Raw genomic sequence first — 25,019 nt, forward strand, 5'->3', positions numbered from 1 at the left:
CACACTTTGAGAACAGAATTTGAGACTTGGAAAGGACACTAGTGTCCATCTAGTCCCACCCATATATATGTATATATATATATATATATATATATATATATGAAAGGAATCCCCACTATAACATAATCAACAAGTGGTCAACTTGGAGACCTCCAAGGAAGGGACCTCACCACCTCTTCAGGCATCTCATTGCACTATTAGATAGCTCTAATTGTTAGGGAGTTTTTATTGTCATTGAGCCAAAATTTGCCTCTTGCAATTTCTCTTCTTTGCTTCTAATTCTGCCTTATGGGGCCAAATGAACAATTCTTTAAATTTTTTTTTTTCAAATGGAACAATTCTAATCATAGATTGTGGGATCATGAATTTAGGGCTGGAAGTGGCCTTGACTTTAGAGTCAACTGTCAGTCAACCACCTACAAACATTTATTAAGCACTTACTACATGCCAGGCACTGCACTGGGGATAAAAAGAAGTGCAAAACCACAATCCCTGCCCTCAAGGAGTTTACATTCTTGTAGAGGGTCAGATCTGAGGAGTCTAAAATGGGATAAGGAATTTAGGTCAGAGTTTGACTCTTTCCTTTTCCTACCCTTAAGGGCTCACTACTCAGGATGTTTGGCTCACCATTCTTCCACGCATAGGGAGATCTCAGAACATTCTGACCGATCCTTGAACCTTGATAACAAGCAGGTGTGCACAATAGATGTCATGCAGGAGGGCTAGGGGAAGATCTTGGGAAGGCCTCGGGGGTGATTGTTAGTAACTCTGCAGCTTTTACTATTTAAACTGTGACTCTCAGACGAATAAACGGCTCAGTCTTCACTGACTCGCCTGGCCCACATCTCTTCATTTCATGCGCTCCCCTTTGATATGCCTCACTTGCTGCAGGCAACACATTCTAATGGGGGAGACATGCCCTCAGAGAACATCTAGTCCAACACTTTTATTTTACAGATGAATAAACAGGCCCAGTGTGGTTGAGTGACTTCCCCAAAGTCACATGGATGGAAAGTGACAGAGCCAGGATTTTAAAAATGGGACCTCGATTCCAAACCCTCTGCATAATAGCCCTTCAAATACCTGAAGACAACTACTATGTCAACCTTGAGTCTTCTCCAGGTTACTGTGATCTGAACCCTTCTAAATTGTTTCTAATCCAGGCTAAACATATCTAGCTCCTTCAACTCATCCTTTAAGGGCACAGACTCACCCTGGCCCGTAAAGGATAACTCTGGCCTGCCTGCCTCCTGACCCTCTCTAGCTCCTAAGCCCCATTAACCACGTTCCTGGGATAGACCAGAAGAGGGCACTCTGACATCAGACAAAAAGACCAGTCGTTTTGAACAGAGTTTAGGAATGAAGAAAAAGGAAGAGGGGAATAATGAGTCCACATTTCCTGAACCCAGATAGGAGAATGAGGGCATATGGGTGTTTCACCCCTTCCCTAAATGTTCAATGAACTCAGGACCCTACTCACAGGGTCCTGACCATAGTCAGCAGTGTGGCATAAGGGAAGGAACACTAGACTTAGTGCCAGAAAAACCTGGGTTCATGGATCACTGTCTCCCTTCTTGCTCATCTTTTTGTCTTCCTTATTTCTGTAGATAGCCCCAGCATATCTCCAACCCTTCATGTTCAGAAGTCAGCTGTGATTTCTCTCATTCCAACTCTGTCCTTTCAGCTTTGACAAGTCTCAGTTTTCTCCTAAAATGGGGATAATAAGTTTAGATTGTAACATTAAATTATAAATTCCCTGAGGGCAGGGACTGTCTTCTTGCCTCTTTTTGTATCCCCATTCTTAGTATAGTGCTTGCTTCATAGTAGGCACTTAATAAATGTTTATTTATTGATTTGATTAATAATATTTGCGGTACCTACTTCATAAAGTTGTGTGGAAAAGGATTTTTTGTAAGCAATAGAGATCATCTAAATCAAAGGTCTTTAACTTGGATTAAAATTTTTTTTATAACTATTTCAATATAATTGGTTTCTTTTGCAATCCTCCATACTTTATTTTATACACTTAAAAGCATGATTCTGAGAAGGGATCCATAGACTTCACAGTACAGACAAAGGGATCCGTGACCCAAAAAACCGTGAACTAGTCCAACCTTCTAAAGACAGAAATATTAGGTGCCTTGCTCACATGTGGCAGAGCCAAGATTATAGCACAGGTCTTTTGACTTCAAACTCAGTTACTCTTTTGACTATATAACATTATCTGATCATGTTAGTTTTCTTTTCTTTTCTTTCTTCTTCTCCTTCTTCTTCTTCTTCTTCTTCTTCTTCTTCTTCTTCTTCTTCTTCTTCTTCTTCTTCTTCTTTTTTGTCTAAACTTATGATTTCATCAGTGTGAGGAATCTGTGTGGAAACTCTCCCACCTAGGTAGACCAGCAAGTGGTCTGTAACTTGTCATCTTAAACAGTTACCTAAAAAACAGAAGTTTAGTAACTTACTTAAGGGTCACATGGTTTACCATGTATCAGAGACAGGACTTCAATTCAGGGCTTGCTAAGTCCAATGTCTATTCTCTATCCACTACACCAGATTGCTGCCCTTCACTCATTTCAACTATTAAAAGTTGGTTAAATTGTGAGATGTTTGGCTTACTGGTTAGAGAACCTATCTCTGACAAGACAAACTGTAGAATCTCCAAGACTTGGTGACTGGTTGGATGAAGGTAGGAAGGGAATGAGAGAAATCACAATTTCTGAGTGTGGAGGACTGGAGATATGCTGGGGTTATCAACAGAAATAAGGAAGTTGGAAAGATGAGCAAGACGAGGGATGAGTTCCAGTTTGGACATGCCGAGTTTTGTGAAGCTAATTCAGTAACATCTTAGCTACTTTACCAGTGCTGGCTGGGATTATAGGCAGGTGTGTGTTGGTAAAAGTTTAACAGGCTTTCTGAAAAACATGCATGTTTGACACACTTTTCAATTTAACCTGCATTATTAACATTTTCTCCATTGTGGGGTTCAAAATTGTACAATTTGCAAGAAAAACCATTGAGGCAGAGCGCCAAGCCATTAACCATTTATTAAAGGGACTGGACCCCTTCAATGAGTGACACCTCAGATTTTCCTCACCATCTGAGATACCTCCTTCCCCTGGAGCCTAACCTTTGTAGATCTTGATACCCAGACATTTAGAAGAGGCAAAGTAAAATGCAAAGTCTAATTGGTTGATAGACTGTTTTTGACCCTCCAGAAGGGCCAGAAATGGTGCACCAACATGGGTGGTTACAGGATGGGCAAGGCAAGGGTCATCTCCACTGACTAAGTGGACATAAGATGGTCCCCTGCTCACATTGGGTAAGAGAGGGTGGTCTGGATATACAAAAATAAGTTGGGGGACTTTCCATATCACATCAAGACATCTAATCCACACTCAGTTTGGTCATTACCCATCTTGTGGTTAGGCAAATGACTTCATAACTGCTAAGTAAATTGTGAATGGTGGATTCATAGGTTTTAAAGTTTGAGGTCTACTATAAGAAAGAATCTAATTATCTCTACATTATATATGTAAAGTATGCATTAATACATATTATTCTTATATTAATATTAGTTGACTAAATTGACCAAATGTATATTACTAGATAAGTATATCACTAATAATTGCTAACAATCATTACCCCTATGGAATCACACTGAACTAATTAACACTGATTGGAGAAAAATAGGGGTCTAATTAAAATCATCTTTGTCACCATCACTTTTTTTCAGTCTAGAAATCAACAAAACAGTAAATCAAGCCCTCACTTGTAGCCTTGGCTGATTTCCAAGGTGTAAATGCTCACACTGAAAACTTAACAATTGGCTCTAATGAGCCAGTTCTAGCTGGTTCCAGCACATACCTCATTCTAGGTCTTTTCTTCTCTTTTCCCAGCCCCACCCCTGCCCCCACTTTCTACCCTTCCCCCCAAATTAGAATTGCTCTTTATCTTCCAGAAGAAGGTACTACTGCTGAGCTAATATTGATGACTAATGGTGTTAAATAATATAAAAGTGATTTGTAAAAATATTAGGGGACGTGGATATGTGTCATGGCTGGGCTGCAGGACTATGTGTAGTGATGGTCTTTCAGCTCCACTTCCCTATGTGTCAGATCAATTTTATTTTGAACCTAACAGTAATACAGATGCTCCCTTGGCACCCGAAGCCTGCCCTACACTCCTGTAGGTTATGTCAGCAGAGCACAAGTGCTGGCCAGTCCTCTCAGACTGGAAGGGCTTCACATACAAGTCCAGCAAGAGATTTAGTGCTTGGGCTAAAATTGAGAGGCACATCACCAGAAGGCTGGCTACCATTGGCCTGGATTATTTCAATAGCTTTCTGTTTGGTCTCTCTGCTCCATCAAAAAAGTGAATTTCTTTTTTTAAAATTTCTTTCTTTCTTCTTAGTTTTTAGCATTCACTTTTATAAGTGTTTGAGTTCTAAATTTTTCCCTTTCCCTCCCCTCTCCCCTCCCCAAGATGGCATGCAATCTGATATAGGCTATATATGTACAATCATATTAAACATATTTACATATTAGTCATGTTGTGAAAGAAGAATCAGTACAAAAGGGAAAAACCATGAGAAAGAAAAAAACAAAAAAAAGAAATAAAGAGAAAATAGTATGCTTCCATCTGCATTCAGACTCCATGGCTCTTTCTCTGGATGTGGATAGCATTTTCCATCATGAGTAAAAGTGAATTTCTCAAAGGGCAGTTTTGACTAGGTCAAAATGTGCCCCCCTCACCCTGCTCCCTCCCCTCCACTTCCTCCTCAATAAAGTTTAGTGGCTCCCTTTTACCTCCAGGATCAAATATAAAATCCTGTATTTTTTTTTTTCATTGAGATACCATTTTAAAAATTAAAAACATTTAATTGATGTTTTTTTTTACATTACCAAAATTTCCCCCAGTATCTCTCCCCTCGATCTCCCAGGGAGCCATTCCATATAAGAAATAATATTTTTTAAAACAAAAAAACACAGCAAAACTAATCAATAGATTGAAAAAGTCTGAAAATATGTACCATACTCATAGACCTTCCACTTCTACAAAAGAGTAAGATGGGGGTTTCTCATCTTTTCTTTTGAACCATGCTTTTTTTTGTAATTTTGTAATATTCACTTTAGATTATTTTGTGGTTGTTCTTTCCATGTACATTGTTGTAATCATTGTGTATATTGTTTTCCTGGCTCTGCTTACTTCACTTTGCATCAATTCATAAAGATCTTTCCATACTTCTCTGTATTCATCATATTTCTTACAGCATAGTAATATTCCATTACATTCATGTACCACAATTTGTTTAGCTATGCCCTAGTCATTGGGCATTTACTTTGTTTCTAATTCTTTGCTATCACAAAAAAGTGCTGCTATAAATATTTTGGTGTATGTGGGGACTTTCTTCTTACCAATGGCTTCTTTGGGGTATAAGCCTAGTAGTGAAATCTCTGGGTCAAAGGGCATTTTATTCACTTTATTTGCATGATTCCAAATTGATTTCCAAAATGGTTGTACTGATTCACAGCTCAGACAATGGATTTGTGAGCCAATCTTTCCATACTTCCCATACCCTTCCCAATTTTTGTCATCTTTGCCAATTTGAAGGTTGTGAGGTGAAACCTCAGTATTGTTTCGATTTGCACTTCTATTATTGAGTCGGATCATTCTTTCATATGATTGCTAATAGTTTGCAATTTTTATTTGGAAAACTGTTTATAACCTTTGACCTTTTCCTTATTGGGAAATAACTTTTGTTCATATATCTATATATATATCTATATATATATCTATATCTATATCTATATCTATCTATCTATCTATCTATCTATCTATCTATCTATCTATCTATATATATCTATCTATATATATATATATATATATATATATCCCAAGTTTGAATCCTGGATGTTCTATTTACCTGTGTAGCCTTGGAGAAGTCATGCAATCTCTCTGGCTACTAGATGGCGCCATAGTGCAGAGTGCTGGGTCTGGAAACGAGTTCAGCCTCAGGTACTTACCAGCAGCGAGAGCTTGGGCAAATCATTTCACTTCTGTATGCCTCAGTTTCTTCAACTGTACAATGGGGATAATAATAGCAGCTACCTTCCAGGGTGGTAGTGAAGATAAAATGAGTTAACATAGGTAAAGTGCTACATAACTGCTAGCTATTATTATTCTCTGGGCATCAGTTTCCTCATCAGTGAAATGAGGGGGTTGAATTAGATGATTTTAAGGTCCCTGCTAGCTCTAAATCTTATCATTGAACAAAGCATAGGAACACTAGACTTAGCTTCAAGAAATCTTTAAGCTTTGAATTCCAGTTCCGCCATTTATTAGGCATGTGATCTTGGGTGAGGTCATTTAACTTCTGCAAAATGGGCTTAGTAAGCAGTTTCACTCCCTCATTGGGATATTATGAGGAAAGTGCTTTGCAAGCCTTAAAATGCTATGAAAATGTGAACTGGCAACTTTCTGAATATGTAGCTACACATGCATGCCGGTGTATGGGGAGTGACAGGAGCTGAAGGTGTGTGGGTGGTGGTGGTCTAGCAGCTCCACTTGCCCGGGAGTAGAAATTTCTCTCCCTGTAGCTCTCCTCCCAACAGCCCCAAGTTCTGCTCTCTGGGACTGTATAGAACAGGATTGCTTCCCCTGCCCTGTGATAATTTCTCAAATACCCGAAGTCAAATCAGAAAGCATGTCTCAAGTGCCTTGTATGTATAAGACAGTGTTAAGCACTGAAGACAGTTATCATGTTCCCCTAACTCTTCTCTAGGCTGAATATAATTACTTGCTATTTCTGAGTCTCAGTTCTTCATCTACAACATGAGGGGCTTGGACTAGATGCTGTTCAAAGTTCCTGCCAACCTTCACTCTATGATCCTGTGAACTCACATTTATACGGGGTGTCCTAAAATATCTTAGTGTAATTTAAAACCTCAATTGCATTAAGATTTTTTTAGACACCATATATAGTGTTTTAAAATTTGTAAGGTGCTGTACAGACATCTCACTTGAGTTTTATGACAACCCAGTGATGATTCCCTATTTTACAGATAAGAAAAATCAAGATTTTAAAAACTGAGGAGAGATGTCACACAGCTAAGTGGGTATCAGAGGCAGGATTTGAACCCAGGTCTTGCCAACTCCAGATTTTGTGCTTTATTTTCCATAGCACATTGCTTCTTGCAGAACCATCCCTGGTTTCTTCCACCAATACTCAAAAGGTACAGTCTCTGACTCCTTTTCCATGGTCACCCTTCTCTGCATATGCTCCAGTTTGCCAATGTCCTTAAAGGTGGCCTGAAACTGAAAACAATACATCAGAATGGGGTCTTGAGCTGGACAGAAGACAATGAAACTACTACCTCCTTGAGCATGAAACTGGGCTTCTATTTATGCAGCCTAAACTCTACCGAGGAGTCAGGTGACCCACATTCTAATCCTAGTATATTCTTGGGAAAATATCTTGGGTACTCACTTTGACTTAGTTTGTCTATCTATCAAATAGGATGAATAACCCCCTGCGCACTACTTACTTGCAGGGAGTTTCTATGGATCCAGTGATAAGGCGCATGAAAATAGATTTGAAAAGAATGAAGCATTACACAGACTTGAGGGATTGTTATTATTTTCAATGGAAGAAGATATTCCAGGAGCCCAGTCCACTGACTCTCTCCTCTCTGCCTCCCCTTGTGCCCCCCGATCTTCTCTTTTCCATTGACTCAGTCCATCCCCCAGGCATCAGTCCCCTATCCTTCTGACCGATTTCTTGCTGGATGGTCAAAGGCGACATCTGGAAGCCTGGTGGGTAGGAACATGCCCTTTCCATTCCCGAGGATGGAACAGTGGAGGTGGTGGCCAAGGCATCTGGCTCAGTGTGCCTACTGGTTATCTCAGCTACTTGCTCTTGAGGCCCATGCTGGGATTTCTAAAACTCTGGAGTGAGGTATATGATTGTCTATTGTCCTTCTCTTCTTTCACACCCTGATGCTCATCTTCCCAAAGTACAGCTTTTAAGAACCCATCTCTCTCCTGTAGCTCCAAATAGCCCACAGGGCAAAGTTCAGACTCTTTACTGTGGCATTCAAAGTCTTTTGAGCCTTGAAGTCTGACCTATCTTATCAGTGCTTTCTTGTACTGCTCCCCGTCATATACTCTACGTCTTAACCAGATGGGGTGAACCAAAGTTTCATCCTTTCCCTTTTCTGTGCCCTGCTTACCAACTGTTCCCTTTACCTGAACTTCCTTCACCTCTCTCAATAGCTCTGTTTTGAAATCCTCTACAAATGCCAGGCTCTTCCTTTAAATTAATCTTTAATCATGAAGGAGAGGGAGAGCTTCAGACTGACATTCTTAGGACCAGCTAAATCAGCAGAGGTCATTTATTGTCATTAGAACAGTATGTGCCATGCCCCTGGCTCACTTTTGCTACCCAGATACAGACAAATAGAGCTAATCAGGCACCCCTATCTTCCTGGGACATCCAGATGGTATCCAAACTTTGAGCTGTGAAACTCACGGAAGTTAACAAGGAATGAACATTAACTCACAATGAGGAAATGCTGACCCCAGAGCCTAAGGCAGCCACTGCTGGGAGAGATCCCCAAATTCCTCAGCCTTGTTTCTATCTCTTATGTCCACAATTCATCTCAATCATACTCTGGGCTTCCCAGTGAAGATTTGGCTGCCCTCGAGATCACTCTCTTTCATACACTCCTTTTTGCTCATTGTTGCTAGGAAAATGCTTGATCGCAGCAGTTGACTCCCAGAGTAGACTGCTATCAGGTCTTTCAACTGGTTTTCCTGAGTCTCCTATGCTGCAGCATCATGGCATGGCTTCCTTTTGTGGGCCAGACGTCACTTTCTATGATTGCTTTGCCTGATACACACACACAAACACACACACACACACACACACACACACACACACACACACACATTTCAAATGCTGCCTCTTCTTCCAGGAAGTCTTCCCTGGTCCTCCACCCCCCACCCCTCCTCCACCCAGATGTCAACGTTGATCACCACCTAGTGAGAAATGTTCTCTCCTTTTGAGCACCTCTGCCCATCCAGCCCTGTGTCTGTACTTTCATTATGGTCCTTAGCATATTCTACTTTGTATTATGATTATCTGTGCACATGTCTCTTTCACCAGAGTATAAGGTACAAGGCAACACGGACTGCGTTGTATTCTTTGCTGTGTCTTACCACAGCACTGTGAACAGAGCAGTAAGTGTTTGGTGAACTGAATTACACATGGGAGCACTGAGGGACTGAGTCACTTGTGTGATCTAAGGTAAACCACTTTCCCTCTCTGGGCTTCAGTTTCCACAATCCGTAAAGTGAGGGGGTTGGAGCTGTTGTAGACCTAGCTCTAAATCCTAGGATGATCTTTGGTACAGCCAGATTCAACCTCAGAATCTGAACGGCTGGAACGTTGGCATCCCACTTGCCAGCTGGGGCCTCAGGACTTAGCCAGTCTCAGCGGGCCTGGGTCCACCTCCTTGCCATCCCCACAGCATCAGATCATTGACACTCGATTCTTGATGTAGACATGATAGGGATCGCTGCGCTTGTCCACCTTGCGGGAGCGTGTGTAGCCCAGGATGAGGCTGCCGACTGTGGCAGCAAAGAGAAACATGACAAAGAGGATGTACATGTAGGAATGGTCATCTCGGCCAGTCTGGGGAGCTTGGGTCTGGTTACCCAGCAGGGGTCCTGGGCCTGGTCCCGGCCGACAAGGAAGGCTCCTGTGTAGTGTGGCATTCAGGGCTCTCAGAACGGCCTGCAGGCTCTCATACCAAGGCTCTGTCCCATTGGGAGTCTCCATGGTCCTAGGAGGCCTCAGCAGCAGGGTAGGAAGAGGATGCTGAGCTCACCAACTGATGAGAGAGAGAGAGAGAGAGAGAGATTTCTTTCTCTTCTTTATTTGAAACCATACCTAACCTTACCTGGGTGGCTCAGTGAATAGAGCACTGGACTTGTCATCAGGAAGAACAGAATTCAGTTCTAGCCTCAGATACTTCCTAGCTGTGTGACCCTGAGCAAGTCACTTAACTTTTGTCCACCTCAGTTTCTCCAACTGTAAAATGGAGATAATAATAGCACCTACCTCCCAGGGTTGTAGTGAGGATCAAATGAGATAATATAGGTAAAGTGCTTAGTAGAGTGCCTGGCACATAGTAGGTACTGATAAACATTCGTTCCCTTCCCCCTTCCTTAAAGGTCCAAATTCAGTCCCACCTCTTCCAGGAAGCCTTTCTAACCCACAGAGCTCTCTCCTTTCATCGCCTTCTACAGCCCCCAGGTTGGAAGTTGTTAACTTTGTTTTGTTTCTCTGAGAACCTCCATTTTAAGGAACTTGCCCAGACCAGCCATGTTCCCTCCTTCATTCCTCTTTGGGATCCACTTTGGCCTCTACAAGGACCTTGAAATTACCTACTTTCACCCTCCTCAAACCGCTCCAATTTTCTGTTTCTTTTTATAAGTGGCTTTCCCCCCCTTAGAATGCAAACATCTTGAGGGCAGAGACTATCTATCTGCTTGTATTTCCAGTGTTTAGCAAAAGCCTGGCACTGGAAAACTCTTTATCAATGCTTATTGACTTGACTTGTTGACTGTGCTGGCTCTTGGGATTGGGGGGGGGGGTTGACTTTCCATGGTAAACTAGGGTAGTTTCCTAGACAGAAATAGGGAAGTTCTGAGGTCTGGTGGCTTTTGGGGGAAAGATAATGAGTTCTGTCTTGGACAAACTGAGTTAGGGATGTGTGTGATACACTTAGTTCAAAGTGTCCCATGGGGATACAGTAAGCACTTAATAAAATGCTTGTTGACGTCTCTGTCCAGATACCTTGAGCAGTCTGATAAATTCTATGGACCCCTTCTCTGCATCACCATGCTTTAAAAAGCTAAAATAAAATACATAGAATCCTGTGTAGTCCCAAAGGAAATCAATTCTATTGAAATGTGGGTATAAGAATATTTTTTCAAACAAATTCAACCATTCCAGGTTAAGAACCCTTGCTAGAGTCTGAACCCCACAGTATTGTACCTAGTGTATTCTGTTTCAGTTATGTGAGTCTTCTCTGAGACCCAGCAAAGTACTGGAAACTGCCCCGAATTAGTATCTGTGTCTCTTTTTACTCCGTCTTCTCCGAGGTAGCCAAGAAAGGGGCTGGCCACCCTGGGGGAATTAAAAAAAGACTGATTGACAGATTGATTAGGGGCAAGGTATTGATTATGGCATATTCTTAATTCTGGTTAACATTTACAATGTACAATATTTACAACTTTTTAAATTGAGGGGAATATAGTATTTCAAAAAGGATTAATATTAGTTTCTAGACTTTGGTCAGTCTGAGGTTTGTGTGACCTTGGGCAAAACTTTCTTCCTGTATGGGCCTCAGTTTCCTCATTTCTGTTCCAAGCTCTGTTCCAGCTCTGATATTCTATGATCTAAGGTCCCTCTCAGCTCTGACATTCTGTGTTCTAGGGTCCCTCCTGGTTCTGCTATTCTATGCTCTAAGATCCCTCCCAGCTCTGACCTTCTGTGGTCCAGAAGCATTCTGTCTGCTTTCATGTTCTATGTTCTAGGGCAAGGGATGACCCTTGTCTTCGGTTCTTTGTGTTCTATGACTTTGAGAGGCTGTGGAGGAGGTATGAGGGCTGAGTGTAGTCTTCAAGGAATGGTACTTGAAAGCCAAAAAAAGCTAGGGGGACCCTCTTTGTGGCAAAATATTGGGGTGCCAGAGATCCTGGTTCCAGAGTATGTCTGCCATCCTCTCCCAGAGCTGAGTGTGTCCCTGGGAAAAGTCTTCAGCCTCAGGTTGTGCAGTAAGCTGCCTGAGACCTTGTTAGGTGCTGTTACAGGGTAAGAAAGACTGCATCCCTGGTAATCAGTTCTGAGCCCTTCTCTCTTCACTTGGGTATAACTGTGCTAGAATGGGTAGCTAGGTGGCACAGTGGATAGAGAGCTAGCCTGGAGTCAGGAAGACTATTCTTGGTGAGTTCAAATCTGTCCTTAGACACTTACGAGCTATGTGACCCTGGGCAAGTCACTTAACCCTGTTTGCTTCAGTTTCCTCATCTATAAAATGAGCTAGAGAAGGGAATGGCAAAGCACCCCAGTATCTTTGCCAAGAAAACCCCACATGGGGTCACAAAGAGTTGGACAGGACAGATAATGACTAAACAACAATAATCTGTGTCAGAGTTCTCAGGACCCTGGCATGTCCTGTCTTCCCTTTCCAACCAGCAGTTCCCCAAGTCCAAGGGAACATAGCCCTTGTCTCCCCCTCAGACCAGGAAGTCTCCTAAGAGCAGGGGCTTTTTCTAAGATTAGGGAGTCCCCAGCGGCAGGAGCCATAGGCGGCTCCTTCCCCACCTGCCAAGGGTGCCTCCACAGACTATATTCTTATAACCTCCTGGCTGTCATTTAGGTAGGAAGGAAAGATGGGGGAGCCTTCTACTCTGGAGTGTTAGTGCTACTGATTAGCTGAAGCCACATAATCCCAAATGTATTAAGCCAAAGGCATATTCTCTAGCAAAGCTACAGGTCAAAACTGTCCTCATCTTCCATAAATACTGATGAACCCTTCCTTCACATCCCCTGCTTCCAAGTACGAAGTTGGGAGCAACCCAATTAGGGCCACATTATAGGGTCCTATCAGATGCCAGACTAGATTATTTCCTCCTTCAATCACAACTGACATAGTCCTTCAAAGTCGGCACCCTATAGTTGGTATACCACTTTGGCTGGGCTGCAGGAAGAAAAGATAGGAGCTAAGCTGAGTGTGCTTGATTTGGAACCACGAGACCAGAGTTTGAGTTCCAGATTCCACATTTAACTAGCTGTGCAAATTTACAATTCACTTCCCTTTTCTGAGTCTCAGTCTCCTAATAATAGTAGCTAGTATTTATAAAGCCTAGCAGGGAGAGAGGAGGGAGGGTGGAGAGGGAAAAGACAGAAAAATGATGGGGGTGGGAACCCAAAACACCAAAACACAGACCATAGCCTCAAACCCAGGCTGGTATAGCAGAGGATTTCATAAAATCAAAGATGCTAGGGATGGAAAAGACCTTATTACAACACAGAATGTCAGCACCTCCAGGGCTTTGCTAGAATCACAGAATTTCAGGGCTGGAAAGGACCTCAGAAGTCATTCAGATGAATTCCCTCATTTTGTAGTTGGGGAAGCTAAGGGCTAGGGAGGGGAGAGGACTTTGTCCAAGGTCACACACCAAGTGTCAGAGCCTTGACTGGGTCACAGTTGCCCCAGGCTATGGGCTTTGCCATTTCTGCTACCCTACTTCCTTACATGGGCTCGGCTGAATCAATTTGGTGCTGGAAGAACCTAGACAGGTCCCAGAAATGAACTATTAAAAACAAAGCAGTATATATCTGGCACCCTCTCACTCCCCTTGACTCTTTAGAAACCCTTCCCAGACCCTATTCCTTAGATTTCTCTTCTCTGGAGGCTGCTGGGTGGTGCAGTAGCTAGAGTGCTGTTTCTGGAATTAGGAAGACCCGGATTCAAATCCAATCTCAGACACTTACTAGCTGTGTGACCCAGGGCAAGTGACTTAATCTGTCTGCCTCAGTTTCCTCAACTGTAAAGTGGGGATAATAATAGTACCCACCTCCCCAGGTTGTTGTGAGGATCAAATGAGATAACACTTTAAAAGGCAATCCAATTTTCTGGGGGTATTTGTGGTTTCATGGGGAACTCATGAAGTCAAGAACAAGTCTTTAAGAAGAATAAGAGGAATAAAATTGTAATGGCAACAAGAGACCATGGACCTTGTGAGGAAGGGGAGAGAAGCAACTGGAAGACCTTTGAGCTAGAAGTTCAGGAGTCCTCCATACAAATCTTGTCGCCTCAATTCCCTTCTTGGTAAAATGAGAGTTTGTATTAGATCTGAAGAGCCCTCTCAGCTCTGAATTCATTGTTCTATATTCTCTTCAACTCCTAATGTTCTGTGTTCTAAGGGCCTTTCCAGATCAGACATTTTGTGTTCTAAGCTCTGTTCCAGCTCTGATATTCTATGATCTAAGGTCCCTCTCAGCTCTGACATTCTGTGTTCTAGGGTCCCTCCTAGTTCTGCCATTCTGTGCTCTAAGGTCTCTCCCAGCTCTGACCTTCTGGGGTCCAGAAACATTCTGTCTGCTTTCATGTTCTATGCCCTAGGGCAAGGGATGACCCCTGTTCTGTAGTTCTATGTGTTCTAAGACTGTGAGAGGCTGTGGAGGAGGTATGAGGGCTGAGTGTAGTCTTCAAGGAATGGTACTTGGAAGAACTGGGTTCTAGAAAGGCCTGACCTAAACAGGAACAGAGGTGGGCAGAAGGAGAGAAGAATGCTGAAGGAAAGTCCAGAGAAGATCAGGCCATGGGGCAAACAGAGGGATGAAGACTGAGGAGGGATGGGGGCTCTGTGAAGAGTCCTGGGGAGGTATCTCTAAAGTTCCCTTCCACCCCAGGCCCAGGTAGCAGGGTATCAGAATGCAAAGAGCACCGGCCTCCATATGAGGAGATCTAGGTCGAAGGGGAGGCAACTAGGTGGTATAAGATAAAGTATAGATGTTGGGAGTTTGGAAGACCTCAGTTGGAATCCCACCTCAGACACTTAATAGCTGTGTAACCCTGGATATGTCATTTAATTTCTATTTGCCTTGGTTTTCTCATCTGTGAAATGAGGATAATAAGAGCACTTACCTCCCAGGGTCCTAGTGAGAATCAAATGAGTTAACACATGGAGATTTTTGCAGGCCTTAAAGGCTGTATCAGTGCTAGCTATTATTATGTTAAAGTGCCCTATAGGATACTTACAAGTTTTGGTGGCCTTGAGCAAGTCCCTTCCCTGTGCTGGGCCTCAGTTTCTTCCTCTGTAAAACAAAAGGGTAGTCTAGATGATCTGTCTATGAAACCCAACTCCAGCTCAGTCACTTCAGACTGGTTCTGGGCCCTGTTTTCATACCTGTGGGCTCTCTCTCTCTCTCTCTCTCTCTCTCTCTCTCTCTCTCTCTCTCTCTCTCTCTCTCTCTCTCTCTGTCTCTCTCTCCCTCTCTCTCCCTCTCTCTCCCTCTCTCCCCCCCCCACCAGCTCTGAGATGTTAGAACCTCTCTATTCAGCCAGACAGGCGTGTTTGTGACCCCCAATTAGTAGAGGTTAAAATGACAGAACCTGACTTCGTTATTGAATGACAGAAAGAATAAAGAACTGTGGTGGTGGCAGGGGGAGGGTGTACACTGAGAACCCAACCTCAATGATACTGCAGTAGCAATAGCTAGCATTTGTATAGTACTTTACACGTTATCTCATTTGATTTTTTTTTTTTGGTAAGGCAATTAAGTGACCCGCCTAGGGTCAGACAGCTAGTGTCAAGTGTCTAAGGTTGAATTTGAACTCAGGGCCGGCGCTCTATCCACTGTGCCACCTAGTTGCCCCATCTCATTTGAGCTTCACAACCACCCTGTGAAGTCAGCACTATTAGTAGCTCCCTTTTGCAAATGAGGAAACTGAGGCTGAGACAGGTAAAGTGACTCCCGGGGTTACATAGCTAGGAAGTATCTGAGGCAGGCGTTGAACTCAGACCTTGCTGACTCCGGTGAAGCACTCTACTCACTGCACAGTTCAGCTGGGCAGCGAAGGCTACCTCTCTAAAGACAGGTTCCTTTTCTTTCACACTCTCTTGCTGATAGGGACCTTCCTCTCCCTGCTGTCTTGGAGAAAGACACAGATTTTGCCTTCAGGAAACCCCTGTATGAACAGGGAGATAACCTCTACCCTCAGAGAATCTGAGGGTTGGAGGGGGAACACATGGTCCTTGAGGAGCCCCACTCCCCATCTTGGGGAGTCAGTTTCTGCCCTAACCTGAAGGAGACATATAATAAGCATGAAGGTGGAAAGAATTACCAAGCCTTCTAAAGAGGATTCCTATGACAGCCAGACTCCAGGGAGAAAAACTATGGAGCCTCACAGAATTAGTCTGGAAAGTCTTCTTGGAAGAGGTCATTGATTTGGGGTGTCCTATTTAAAGGCAGGGCCACACGCACTGTGTGTCCAGCCCCACAGCTCTCTGTGCAGCATCAGGGATTTGCTGCCCTGCCCCACTGCTGGGGGCCCAACAACAACTTCGTCCAGTGTCAGGAAGGAAGGAGCCCTGTGATCCTCCACAAGGCCTCTCACCCCATTGCTACTTCCCTTTTCTGTGGCTTCTTTCCAGTCTTGATCTAACATGAAGGAACCAACACTTCTCCCTTTCCCTTCCTCCCTATTGCTACACCCCTATTCACCATCCCCTAAACATCCCACGGTCACTGTAGTTGCTTTGCTCACAAAGTGCCCCATTCCCGGAGTGACTTCGGGGGGGGTGTCTTTCCCTCTCCTGACACTATATCCAAAGCCTCAACAGCTTTCAAGATCTAATCCAGTTCTATCTCATCCTAGGATCATATCTAATCCAGACCCCTCCTTTTACAAATGGGGAAAGTGAGGGCCAGCCAGGGGAAGGAATATGCCTAGGGTCACCCAACAAGTCAATACCAAACTGAGGTCTTCTGACTTCCAAGTCCTGGGTTCTTTCCACTATATCCCCCTCTGCTTCTCCTTCCTCTCTGTTTGAGTGCCTACCAAATAAACTGTCTGAACCCATTCAATCAGACACTTACTATGTACTTACTGTGTACAAAGCATTGGGCTAGCAGGCAACTAGCATTTATTAAGCACCTACTATGTGCCAGGAACTGTGCCAAACACCAGGGATACAAAAAAGGCAAAATACAGTCCCTGCCCTCAAGGAGCTTATAGTCTAACGGGTGGGGGGCAATATGCAAGCAACTTAGTACAAACGAGGACTATACTGAGTACACAGGGAGTAATCTTAAAGGGAATGGACTAAGATTAAGGAGGACTAGGAAAGGCTTCTTGCAGGAGGTGGGATTTTAGCTAAAACTCGAAGGAAACTAGGGAAACGAGGAGGCAAAGACAAGGAGGGAGACAGTATGGAGTGCCTGGTGTAAGGAAAAGCAAAGAGGTCAGTGTCATTGGATCTAAGAATGTGTGTGGAGGAGGGTAAAAGTATGAAGGAAGCTAGGTGGCACAGTGGATAGAGCACTGGGCCTGGAGTCAGGAAGACCTGAGTTCAAACTCAACCCACAGACACTACTAGCTATGTGATCCTAGGCAAGTCACTGAACCCTATTTGCCTCAGTTTCCTCATCTGTAAAATGAACCCTGTTTGCCTCAGTTTCTCATCTGTAAAATGAATCTGTAAAAAGGAAATGGCAAACCACTTCACTTAAATAGGGTAACTAGGAGTTGGACATGATTGAAATGACTCGACAACAAAATTATAAGAAGACTGGAAAGGTAGAAGGGCCAGGTTTTGAAGAGCTTTAAAAGCCAAACAGAGGATTTCATTTTTTATTCTGGAGGTAATAGGGAGCCACTGGAATTTACTGAATAGGGGAGGTGACATAGTCAGACCTCCATTTTAGAAGAGCAATCTGGGAGCTGAGTGGAGGATGGACTAGATTGGGAAGAGATTTGAGGTAGGAAGACAACCAAGCAGCCTATGGGCTAGGGAGGCGGAAGTTTTAATAAGGTGAAATCTCTGTCCTAATGGAGCTCAGTCTGTCCTATGGAATCAAACATAAACATAGGTAAAGCATTATGCAGGATAAGCATGTTGGGGAGGTGCGAAGAGATCCAAGAAAGAGAAAGGTCATCACTAACTAGGGAGGACAGAGAAGGCTTCCTGGAGGAGGTAGCTCATGAGCTGAGGTTTAAAGGACTAGAAGGAATTCAACAGGGAAACAGGGGGAAGGAAGGCAATTCATGCTTAGAGAAAAGGCATGGAAAGGGAGAAAACTCCAGGTCATTTGGAGGCTCCACAGAACTCACCATTTAATCCGTTTGTACTTAATCAATGTAAGTAGTTACTGGTAGATTGGGCAGTGGTAACTGTACTATATAGTATCTAATTTTAGAGGTAGGAGCCAGATTGTAGTGGTGAAATAGTAAATAAAAAGTTGAGGGGCAGCTAGGTGGCACAGTGGATAGAGCACCAGCCCTGAAGTCAGGAGGACCTGAGTTCAAATTCTGCCTCAGACCAAACACTGGTCACTTATTAGCTGTGTGACCCTGGGCAAGTCACTTAACCCCCCTTGCCTAAAAAAAAAGAAGAAAGTTGACCTTAAAAGATAGAAAAGGTTATAGGAAGTAAAATAATTTTGATTATATAAAGTGGAAATTTTTTTTACACAAACAAAAGCAGTGCAGCTAAAATTAGAATAAAAGTAGGAAATTGGGGGAAAATCCTTGCAGGAAGTTTCTCTGATAAAAATCTGATTTCTCAAATATATAGGGAACAGAGCCAAATTTATAAGAATAAGAGCCATTCCCCAATTGATAAATGGTCAAAGCATATGAACTCACAGTTTCAGAGGAAAAAAAATCAAAGTTCTCAATCGTCATATGAAAAATTGCTCTGTCATTAATAATCAGAGAAATTAAAATTAAAACAATTTTGAGGTACCACCTCACAGCCATCAAATTGACTGAGGTGATAGAAAAGGAAAATGGCAAATACTGGAGGGGAATGTGGGAAAATAGGTGCACTAATGCAGGGTTGGTGGGCAATTCGGAACTATGCCCCCAAAGTTACTAAACTGTACATTCTTTTAATCTAGTGATTCTGCTGTTAGGTATATGTACCCCCAAAGAGATCAAAGAAAAAGAAAAAGAACGTATACATACAAATATTTATAGCAGCTCTTTTTGTGGTGGCAAAGAATTGGAAACTGAAGGAATGCCTATTGACTGGAGAATGGCTGGACAAGTTGTGGTATAAGATTTCAATGGGATACTATTGTGCCATAAGAAATGATGGAGAAGGTTTCAGAAAAACTGGGGAAGATTTATATGAATTGATGCAAAGTGATGTGAACAGAACCAGGAGAACAATTTATACAGGAACAGCAATATTGTAAAGATAATCAACTGTGAAAGACTTAGTGATCCTGATCATTAATTACAATGACCCACCACAGTTCCAAAGGGGCTCATGATGAAAAATGCAATCCACCTCCAGAAAGAGAACTGATGGACTTATAATTTGATTGGAGCATACTTTTTTCTCTTTCTTTCATTTAAAAAAAAATGGATAGTGCAGAAATTTGCTTTACACAATTTCATGGTTTTATATTTCTTGATTTCTCAATAGGTGGGAGAGGGAAAACATCTGGAACTGAAAATAAAATAAAATTGAATTCAAAAAGAAAAAAGAAAAAAAAGTTGACTTTAGAGTCAGGAAGCCCTGGGTGCAAGTCCTGCCTTTGACATACTGCTTGTGTGACCCTGGGCAAAAGCCTTAACCTCTTAGTTCCCTAGGAAATTTCCTAGGCCTATACATTATAAAGAAGATGCCTATCTACATTGGTAGAGGGAGTTTCCTCGCCTGGGAGTTCCCTATGCCAATGGAATTCCAGGTCCAGTTACACACAAACGTGTATAAATAAATATGTGTGTATATGTTTATATACACAAATGTGTATGCATACATGTTTGTTCAAAAATTGGGGCAACTAGGTGGCACAGTGAATAGAATACCAGGCCAAGAGTCAGGAAGACCCCAGTTCAAATCCAGCCTCAGACACTGGGCAAGTCACTTAACCCTGTTTGCCTCTGTTTCCTTGTCTGTAAAATGAGCTGGTGAAGGAAATGGCAAACCACTCTGGTATCTCTGCCAAGAAAATCCCAAATGGGGTCATGAAGAGTCAGATATGGCTGAACAACAAAGTGTTTAAATATATAAGGCACGCACACACACATTATATATGTATAGGGGTGTGTGTATGTGTGTGTGTGTGTGTGTGTGTGTGTGTGTTTTCCTTGACAGCAAGCTGTTTTGGTCTTTGTCCAGTGCTCTACATGCCTGGCTCAGAGTAGGTGTTTAATAATTGCTTGCTGATTGGTTGATGGATATCAGGAAAAGTTAGTGAGATATCCGAAAAAAAGGTAAAGAGCTGCTCAGAGGGTAGGGTTAATCCCAGGAAGTGAATTTTTAAGTGGCTTTTGGGGCTCAGCAGGGTAATAATGTGCTTCAGACATTTAATGCAAAAGGTAAACATTCTGGGTCCAAGTTACTAGTAACACCCTCTAGTGTGTGCCTAAGGACTGGGGGTTGGGCAGGCACACTCACCCATCTACCTCAAGCCACTCTTTAACAGAGAGCCTATGGTCTTCCTTTCGTACCATGTTTTCTCCTTTCTCAGGTTAATTTCCACATTTTCATCTTCTGTCCTGAGCTCCCTTCAATCTTTTTTCCCCCTTTCCTTCCCAATCAAGAAAGGGCCTCGGACTCTATCCTCCCCAAGTGACAGCATCTGTTTTCCTCTTCATATTCTTTATATTGTCATATAGTCATATTCCTCATGTAACCTGGTTCAGTGGAAAGGGTCTTAAAGTCAGAAAACTTGGGTCCTAACCTTAGTTCTGCCAAGTGACTTGGGGTGCGTGTGTGTGTGTGTGTGTGTGTGTGTGTGTGTGTGTGTGTGTAGGACTTTAGGCAAAGCACTTCAAGGGGCAGCTGAGTGACTTGTCTTGTTAATCTAGGGGTTTGGACTGGAAACCCCTGTGGGCCTTCCAACTCTCAGGCACTATGGTCCCCCTCTAACACAATTTCCTTACCTGTAAAATGGGGACAGTTAATTTTGAGGAACAGCAAGGTGTGTAGTGGAAAGAGTTCTGAGCTGGACTTTGAGTCAAAAGATCTGGGTTTAAGACTTAGCTGTGCCACTTAATGAGTTTGTGACCTTGGGCAAGTCATTCAATGACACTGAGCCCAAGTTCTTATCAGCCTCCCTTCTTGAGAAAACTGAGGCTCTGAGACATTAAATGACTTGTTAACTTAAGAGAGGCAGTAATGTAGGGGGCTGTGGTGAAAATCAAACAAGAGGAGGTATTGGGAAAGAGCTTTGAGGAGTAGAAATATCTGCCCAAGTGAAAGAGGCCCAGAGAATCTCAAGGTGTTTGCTCCTGTCAGTCAACACCTCCCTCTCCCTTTTTTTTTTTAAAGTTCTTTCCTCTTTCAAAGGCATTCAGACTGGATGGAGTCCTATGAGGTGGGGTAAGGGTGTGACAAAAGGACAGGGATGCTGAAGAATTTAGCTGGTGATTTAATGAGTTTAAACATCCCAGTGCAGACAGTGTTAGTGGCCTGGACTGGCTGTCAGGAAACCTGGGTTCTAAATCCTGATTGTCACTGGCTTGCTGTGTAACCTGGGATAAGACATTTTCCATTTTAGCGCCTCGGTTTCTCCATTTGTGTAATGAGGATGTGGGGAGAAGTAGGGACTAGATATGCTCTAAGGTCCCTTCTAGCTGTGACTTACCGTTCTGTGATTTCTCCTAGTAGATACTCAATACCTGCTTTCTCTTCACATTCTTCCTCCCAGGAAACAAGGCAGAATTGGGAATCCTTTTTTTCCTGTCTTGGGAAGGAAGGAGAAAGGTATTCAAAGAGTAGCTAGGTGGATAGAACATTGAGCCTGGAGACAGGAAGACATTTTAAATTCAGCCTCAGACACTTATTAGTCATATAACTAATAAGGGGGAAGGGAATAAGTCTTTATATAGTGCCTACTATGTGCCAGGCACTGTGCTAAGCTTTTAACGAGTATTATCTTATTTGATCCTCACAACAACTCTGGGAGGTAGGCACTATTTTTATCCTCATTTTACAACTGAGGAAACTGAGGCTATGACTTGACCTGGGTTACACTGCTAGCGTCTGACACTGGATGTGGGCAAACAAGCCACTTAACGGCTGCTTCAGTTTCCTCAGCTCTAAAGTGGGGATATACACCTTCCTCATGGGGTCGTTGCAAGGAGCAAAGGAAGCAGTATTTGTAAAAAGGCTTAGCATAATGCCCGGCACATAGTAGGCTCTATGTAAATGCCTATTTCCCCTATTCTCCCCACCCCCCCACTCCTTCTCCTCAAAGAGGAAGAGCGGGTTTGAGTAACTTACTCAAGATCATAGAGCAAATTAGTGGAGGAACCTAGGTCTCCTGGCTTCTAGCCCAGATCTCTTCTACCACAGCAAGGAGAGGGGAAACCATCCCGAGCCTCCAGCCTGTGCTTGCAGTAGAGGACAGAGAAAGGGAAGGGGGAGGCAGAAATCAGGACAGGCTTCTCTAGAGCAACCTCGCTCTGTTTTCCCTGTTTCTGCGCCCATCAGTGTGCCTGTGCCTAGGTCCCCAGCTCCTGACCTCGCCTGACCTCACACCTGCGGGAGCTGACCAGAATTCGGAGAGGAGTCGCGTGGCCGCATACTGTGAGTCCGGGAGCCAGGCTCACGCCCCTGGTCGTTCAGACTGCTGCCTTACCTGTGCCCCCCGGCCCACGTGGGTCAGCCTCCTGTTTCCTCCTCCTTCTTCGCTGCTGCTCAGCGAGAGGTGCTCTGTGCCAGCGCTGCCCTCGGGGACCCCACGCTTTCCCAAACCAAGTTCGACCCCGCGCGAAGCCCTTGTAAGTGCTCTCCACGAGATTCTCTCTTCCACCCCCTCCAAGTCCCCCAGTGTTAGGAAAGCGTCCCTGTCCCTCAGTGATCGCCTTCAGAGTTCTCCTCGTGCCATACTCCTCAGGGTTAGCTCCAAGTGATCGCCCTCCAGGGTCTCTCCAGTGTGATCCATCGCTGGGGGGGTGGGGGGTGGGTCTCTGATAGGTAGATCTCCGCTCAGCTATCTATTTCCTCGCTCGATCCGCTCCCCACGCTGGGGTTCTCTGCCGCCGTGATTGCCCTCGGGGCTCTCTCTGCATTGGATCCCCAATCTCCTCCCAGCAAGCGTCTCCTCTAGAACTCTTGGGCCGGGATCGATCTCTTTAAGCCAGCCTTCTTTCTTCCTGAGCGCCCCTCGTGGCTCTTTCACTGCAATTTCCTCAGAGTTCTTTCCAAGAGCACCTCTAGGTATTTTCTCTGCATCCTCTGAGTTCCCCAGCTTCACCCACAGCTGCTCTGCGCTCAAGACTCTTCAGAACGTCTTTTTTCTCCTCTGGTTTCTTGACCGCCCCGCCCCGTCTCGCCCCGTCCCGCCCCGTCCCATCCCGCTGAGCCCATTGCTCACACCCTCCTCCCTCCAAGATGCCCGCTGGTTCCCTATGCCAATCTCAAAGAGAACCAGCGCCCATTTCAATGGGTTTGTTAGGGTGGGTGGGTGGTGGGGAAGTGCAGGGCTGGGCTTGTTTTCTGGCCAGAGCCAGAAAGCTTAGCACTCAATCAACTCCCTTCTTACCCTCTCATCTGGGCCTCAGCTTCCTTAGACATTTCTAGGGTAACAGTAGAGTTAGGAATCCCTGGCCCTCCCCTTCCTTCCCTCCCCTGCCACCTCCCACCTCATGTGACCTGGAGGCCAGTTTGGGGTTAGGATGGGAGAGGGTAGGGAACACTCCCCAGAGTTAGAAATTGTGGCCTTTAAGAGCTAGAAGGGAACCTTCCATCCATCCATCCATCCATCCATCCATCCATCTATCTATCTATCTATCTATCTATCTATCTATCTATCTATCTATCTATCTATCTATCTATCTATCTCCATCTCTGTCTATTTATCTATCATAATCTCTATATGAAATAATCTATTTCAATTTTACAAATAAGGAAACTGAAGATAAATACAGGGGAAATTATTTTCAGAAGTTCCTTTAGGAAATCTGCATCAGAGCCTGGATTAGAACTTAATTCAGGGTTGTTGTTTTTTTTTTATTGGCAACCAGGTGACTTAATTCCACCCCCCCCCCCAGCAGGTCAGGACCTTCAATGAAGGTTCAGGAAGAAACAGCTAATCAGATGGAGAGTCAACAGGGGAGAGGGGTACTTTTGTGAAGTACAGGAGTGGAGCAAGCTTCCAGGGTGAAGAGGTTTCTGGGACATTGTAGAGAAAGTCTAGGAGAGTCCTGAGCTCATAACTCTTCCAGGAAAAATTACTTAACCTCTGCCTCAGTTTCTTCAACAATGGGGTTAATCCCAGGGTTGTTGAGAGAACCAAATGAGACAACACATATAAAGTGCTTAGTACCATGCCTGGCACATAGTAGGCACTTAATAAAAGCTTGTTCCCTTCCTTTCCACCCCCTCCCCATAGCAGCTGGTCAGGATTCCACTCTACAAAATCCCTGACAAGTCCTCCAGCCTCTTCTGGAAGCTCTTCACTAGCAGGACACCACTACTTCCCAAGGCAGCCCATTACCTTTAGGAGGAACTTTCTTACATCCAACTGAAATCTGCCCTGGCACCCTTCACTCAGGGTTCCTATTTCTAGCCTCTGGGGCCAAGCAAAACAAGTCTAATCTCTTTTCTCCAAGGCAGTCTTCAAATACTTCAAATACTATCATGTTTCCCCTAAATCTTCTCTTCTCAAGGATAAATATCCTCATTCCTATCCTTTTATGGTGTGGCCTCATGTCTTCTCACCATCTCATTCACACCCTTTTGGATACACTCCCAGTTTGTCAATGCCTTTCCTAAAATGTGGCAAAATGTGTCCCCAAAGCAGCACACAAGGGCAGCTAGGCGGCGCAGTGGATAGAGTACTGGCCCTGAACTCAGGAAGACCTGAGTTCAAATCTGACCTCAGACCAAACACTTGACACTTACTAGCTGTGTGACCTTGGGCAAGTCACTTAACCCCAACTGCCTTAAAAAACAAAACAAAACAACAAAAAAACCCAAACCAAAAACAGAGCAGCACACAATACTCCAGATGTTTTCTGATCAGGGCAGTGGACGGTGGAATTAACATAGGATGGAAGATTTGGGGCTGGACCTCAAATATTTAGTCTAACTCCAACATTAATTTATCCAATGTCACACAACTAGTAAGTTGCAAAGTTTGAATTTAGAATTAGGCTCTTTGACTCAAAATCACTCTTTCCACTGACCACTGGTTTTAAATCTACCTCCTTTGTTCTGGATATTATGCCTTTTTTTTTTGGCAAGATAAAAAGTTTAATTAA

The 25,019-nt window shown here is 43.7% G+C and overlaps 1 protein-coding gene across 3 annotated transcripts; it reads right to left on the reverse strand.

Annotated features, from left to right (window-relative positions):
- Positions 1 to 7,611: 7,611 nt before the first annotated feature.
- Positions 7,612 to 23,049, reverse strand: KCNE3 (potassium voltage-gated channel subfamily E regulatory subunit 3). Of its 3 annotated transcripts, none has more exons than XM_020989577.2 (4): positions 22,394 to 23,049; positions 21,398 to 21,492; positions 14,832 to 14,887; positions 7,612 to 9,887 (listed from the first exon to the last, which is right to left on the reverse strand). In XM_020989577.2, the coding sequence occupies exon 4, from the start codon at positions 9,833 to 9,835 to the stop codon at positions 9,527 to 9,529; it is 309 nt and encodes a 102-aa protein (XP_020845236.1). In that variant the 5' UTR covers positions 9,836 to 9,887; positions 14,832 to 14,887; positions 21,398 to 21,492; positions 22,394 to 23,049; the 3' UTR covers positions 7,612 to 9,526. The 3 variants fall into 3 exon arrangements, with proteins under 3 accessions (XP_020845236.1, XP_020845234.1, XP_020845235.1); XM_020989575.2 differs by having other exon boundaries at positions 21,398 to 21,496; XM_020989576.2 differs by lacking the exon at positions 14,832 to 14,887 and having other exon boundaries at positions 21,398 to 21,496.
- Between the last annotated feature and the right edge of the window lie 1,970 nt (positions 23,050 to 25,019).

Source organism: Phascolarctos cinereus, unplaced genomic scaffold (assembly GCF_003287225.1).
Source record: "Phascolarctos cinereus isolate Bilbo 61053 unplaced genomic scaffold, phaCin_HiC Scaffold_726;HRSCAF=1367, whole genome shotgun sequence".
Lineage (NCBI taxonomy): Eukaryota > Metazoa > Chordata > Mammalia > Diprotodontia > Phascolarctidae > Phascolarctos > Phascolarctos cinereus.